The following is a 4,553-nucleotide window of genomic DNA, read 5'->3' as shown; positions in this document are numbered from 1 at the left end:
AAAAAATAAAATAAAATGACATTGAAATTTGATATGGGTTACATCGAGTCTGTATATTACTTAGGGAAGTATGGACATTTGAACAATATTAATTCTTTCAATCCATGAAGATGGGATATCTTTTCATTTATTTTTATTGTCTTCAACTTCTTTCATGAATTTTTTATACTTTTAAATGTACAGACCTTTCACATTCTTGGTGAAATTTATTCCTAAGTACTTTATTCTTTTTGATGTAATTGTTTTTTTGATTTTCTTTTCAGATAGATAGCTTTTGCTGTAAAGAAATGCAAATAATTTCGGGCCGGCCTGGTGGTGCACTGCTACAGTGCGCTGCTTGGGAAGTGTGGCGGCGCTCCCGCCGAGGGTTCGGATCCCACATACAGACCGGCCGCTCACTGGCTGAGCGAGGTGCGGGAGCAACACCAAGGGTTGCGATCCCGTTGCCGGTCCCGGTCCGGTACGGGCGCGACACTGAGGGTTGCGATCCGTTGCTGGACACGAAAAAAGACAAAAAAAAGGAAAAAATAAATAAATAAATAAATAAATACAGGGTCATGTCATCTGCCAACAGGGATAGTTTTACCTCTTTCTTTCCAATTTGGATGCCTTTATTTTTTTTTCTTGTCTGACTGCTCTTGCCAGTACTTCCAGTGCTGTGTTAAATAGAAATGTGGAGACAATACTGGATATTAGAACAAAAGCTCTCCATTTACCGTGATGTAGGCTTTTCATAAATGGGCTTTACTGTGTTAAAGAAATTTCCTTCCATACCTATTTTGTTGAGAGTTTTTATCATGAAAGTATGTTGAACCTTGTCAAATGCTTTTTCTGCATCTATTGAGGTGATCGTGTGGTTTTCACATGTTATTTTGTGGTGTATCACATGGACTGATTTGCATATGTTAAACCAACATTACATCTCAAAGATAAATTCCACTTGGTCATGGTATAATTTTTTCAATGTGTTGTTGAATGCAGTTTTCCAGTATTTTACTGATAATCTTTGCACCTATGTTCATCAGAGATACTGGCCTGTAGTTTTCTTTTCTTATGGGGTGTTTGTCTGGCTTTGGGATCAGAGTGATGTTGGTCTCTTGAAATCAATTTGAAAGTATTTCCTCTACTATTTTTTGGAGAGGTTTAAGAGGGTTAGTACTAATTCTTCTTTGAATTTCTGATAGATTTGAGCTGTGAAGCCTTCTGGTCTTGGGTTTTTCTATGATTTGAGGATTTTGATTATTACGTCAACCTTATTTGTTGTTGGTCTGTTCAGGCTTTCCATTTATTCATCATTCAGTCTTGGTGGGGTGTATGTTTCAAGGAATTTACTCATTTTGTCTAGGTTATTCAATCTATTGGCATATTATTATTTAGAATAGTCCTTAATGATCCTTTATATTTCCGAGGTATCTATTGTAATGTCTCCACTTTCATTTCTGATTTTATCAATTTGAATCTTCTCTTTTTTTGTTACATAATTACATTGTTATGGCTTCCTGTTGATTTCACCCTTTTCTCATTATGTAATGACCTTCTTTGCCTCTAGAGACGGTTTTTGGCTTAAAGTCTAATTTGCCTTGTATAAGTATAGGTTGTCCTGCTTTCTTTTCATTACCAGTACATGGAATATCTTTCTTCCATTTATTTCACTTTCAGCCTGTGTGTGTCCTTGAATATAAAGTGGGTTTCTCATATACTGAACATGGGTGGATCTTCTTTTTTACTAATTTAGCCACTCTGCATATTTTTATTGGAGGGTTTAGTTCATTTACATATAAAATATTGATAAGGGACAATATTTGTCAGTTAACTGTTTTCTGTTAACATTGTAGTTCTATTGTCCCTCTTTTTTTCTCTTGCTGCTGCCTTCCATATGTTTTTTATTGATAGGTTTTGATTACCTTTTTGTGTGTGTATGTCCGTGTAACTTGTATGGGTATTTTCTTTGTGGTTACCAAGAAGCCTTCACAAAATATGGTTAGAACAGTCTATTTTAAGCTGACAACAACTTAACTTACCTTGCATGCAAGAATTCTACGATTTTAACTCTCACCCCCTACATTATACACTAGTGATGTCACAATTTACGTCTATTTTTATTACATAACCATTAACATAATTTAGTTATAGATGTTTTTAATACATTTGTCTCTTGACTTATATAATATAATTAAAAGTATATTTTCCTGCCCCCATTATGGTAATATAATAAGGTTTACCTTTAGATATTTATCTTTTCCAATGAGTTTCATACTTTCCTATGAACTCATGCTGCTATTTAGTATCCTTTCAACTTGAAGGACTCCCTTTAACACTTTTTGTAAGGCAGATCTAGTGGTGATGAACTTCTTCAGCTTTTATTTGTCTGAGAAAGTCTTTTATCTTCTTTACTTTTGAAGGAAAAGATTGCTGGGTGTAGTAGTCTTGATGGCCAGGTTTTATTTCTTTCAGGACTTTGAATATATCATCTCACTCCCTTCTGGACTGCAAGGTCTCTGCTGAAAAAATCTACTGATAGTCTTATGGAAGTTCCCTGGTATACAGCAAATAGTTGTTCTCTTGTGGATTTCAAATTTCCTCTTTGTCTTCAACTTTTTGTAATTTGAGAAAATAGGCCTCAGAGTGGATCTCTTTGAATTCATCTTAGGTGTCCATTGAGCTTCCTAAATTTAGATTTCTATTTTTTTCCCTCAGGTTTGGGAAATTTTCAGCCATTATTTCTTTGAATAAGCTTTCTGTCACTTTCTTGCTTTCTCCTCTTCAGTGACTCTAATAACATGTATATTGGTTTGTTTAATGGTATCTCCTGAGGCCCTTAAACTGTCGTCATGCTTTACTTGTTGTTGTTTTTGCACCTCATATCATATGTTTTTCAATGATCTGTCTTCAAGTTCACTGTGATCCTTTCCTTTGCTTGATCTAGTTGGCTGTTGAACACTTTTACTGATTTTATTTTTTCAGTTCAGTCATTGTCCTCTTTAGCTTTATGGTTTTTGTTTGGTACTAGTTTTTTTCCTTTTTTCTATCCTTTTTTTTTTCTTGCTGTCCAGCCTTGGCATTTGAACTCTCGAACTTTTTGTTACCTACACTGTACTCTAACCAACTGAGCTAATGGTACTTTTTAAAATAAATATTTTGTGTCTATTAAAATAATCATTTTGTTTATGTATTGCTTTCTTGACCTGATGAGCATCTTTATGACTGTTACTTAGAATTCTTTGTCAGATAACTCATTTATCTCCATTTATTTAGGATCCGTTTCTGGAGATTTATTATTTTATTTAAAACATACGTCCATGTTTCTTCATGTTCCTTGACATTGTTTGTCTCTGTGCATTAAATAAGAAAGCCACCTCTTCCAGTATTGTTAGACTAAACTTGAGTAGTAGAGAAACCTCACCTATCAGCCTGGCCAGAGATTCTGGGAACCTACCAATGCTTATGTCTGTCCCAAGTGCTATCATTGTTCTTCATGGCCCCAGGACATTAAAATATGCCAGATCTCATCAGTGACCTCAGATAGGTGATATAAAATCAAGTCCTTCAAGATGAACATGGAAAAGTTAGAATGCTGTATGCCTGTTCCAGTTTCTTCTGTTCTCTGAGAGAAGCTGGAAGGTGGAGTTTATCTCCCACTTGCTCTACATTAAGGTGGGGAGAGGATCTATGGCAAATGGCTTCACTTTCATTCAGATCACATATTCTTTGCTCTTTGTTGTCTCCATTTTTTTCTAACTTGCTACCTACTTCTGAATGAACTTTGTTAACCTACAATTTTTTGATATATTAAAACCACCATGACACAAGATGGTACTGAAAAGTCATCCTTTACCATTATAACCCCATTCACACAAACACAAAAAATAATAAGTGAAATACAAAAAATCAAAAAATAAACAATATAAAATGCCAAAGGGACAGGTGAGCTTTATTATTGAATAATGTAAGGAAAACCAAGAGTTTTGGACCTTGTTTGGGCTTGTAGCTGTGGACTTAGAACAGCTGAAAGTTTGAAAAAAGCATCCAAGGGAAAATGGAACCAATCTACCTTGTGACTTGGTAACTGGATTTTTAAAATATTCTTAATATCATCAAGCAGCAGGAATCAGTCATTAGATGGAATTCAAGGCTAGAGGACTGGTGATTGGTGAGGACAATTGTGAACATGCCTGATGAAAAAGAGTGAACCCACAGATGAAAAGAAAGAGTAAAACCTAGTGGCTCAAATAGAATATGCATATCAAAATCTAAATAATCAGACAGAAAAATGGTCCTAATAGCGTGAACCTACAGAATCAATAATCAAACATGAAAATACTCTTATGGAGTGGCATAATGAGAATTTGAAAATAAGTGTTTGCTTTTTGAGTCTGGCTTCTGTATTTCAGGATATTGCCTTTGGTATTCATACCAGTTGTTGCACATATCAGTCGCTCACTCTTTTTGAATTCTACACCATATTCTAGTATAATAATATATCACAATTTATTTATCCATTTACCCTGTAAGGACATTTGGGTTATTTCTTTGTTTATCCATTATGAATGGAA

At 34.8% G+C, this 4,553-nt stretch overlaps 1 protein-coding gene across 1 annotated transcript in view; it reads right to left on the bottom strand.

Moving 5' to 3' along the window:
• The window catches only part of LOC103602541 (olfactory receptor 7G1-like), an 11,097-nt gene that overhangs the window by 2,087 nt on the left and 4,457 nt on the right, over positions 1-4,553 (bottom strand). Inside the window, exon 2 of the mRNA XM_008586962.1 lies at positions 1,701-1,718. Coding sequence (XP_008585184.1) covers positions 1,701-1,718 — 18 coding nt within the window. The remainder of the gene's footprint in view (positions 1-1,700; positions 1,719-4,553) is intronic.

This window comes from Galeopterus variegatus, unplaced genomic scaffold, assembly GCF_000696425.1.
Source record: "Galeopterus variegatus unplaced genomic scaffold, G_variegatus-3.0.2 Scaffold4186, whole genome shotgun sequence".
NCBI lineage: Eukaryota > Metazoa > Chordata > Mammalia > Dermoptera > Cynocephalidae > Galeopterus > Galeopterus variegatus.
The sequence above is the reverse complement of the archived record's forward strand: the minus strand, read 5'-3'. Positions and strand labels throughout refer to the sequence as shown.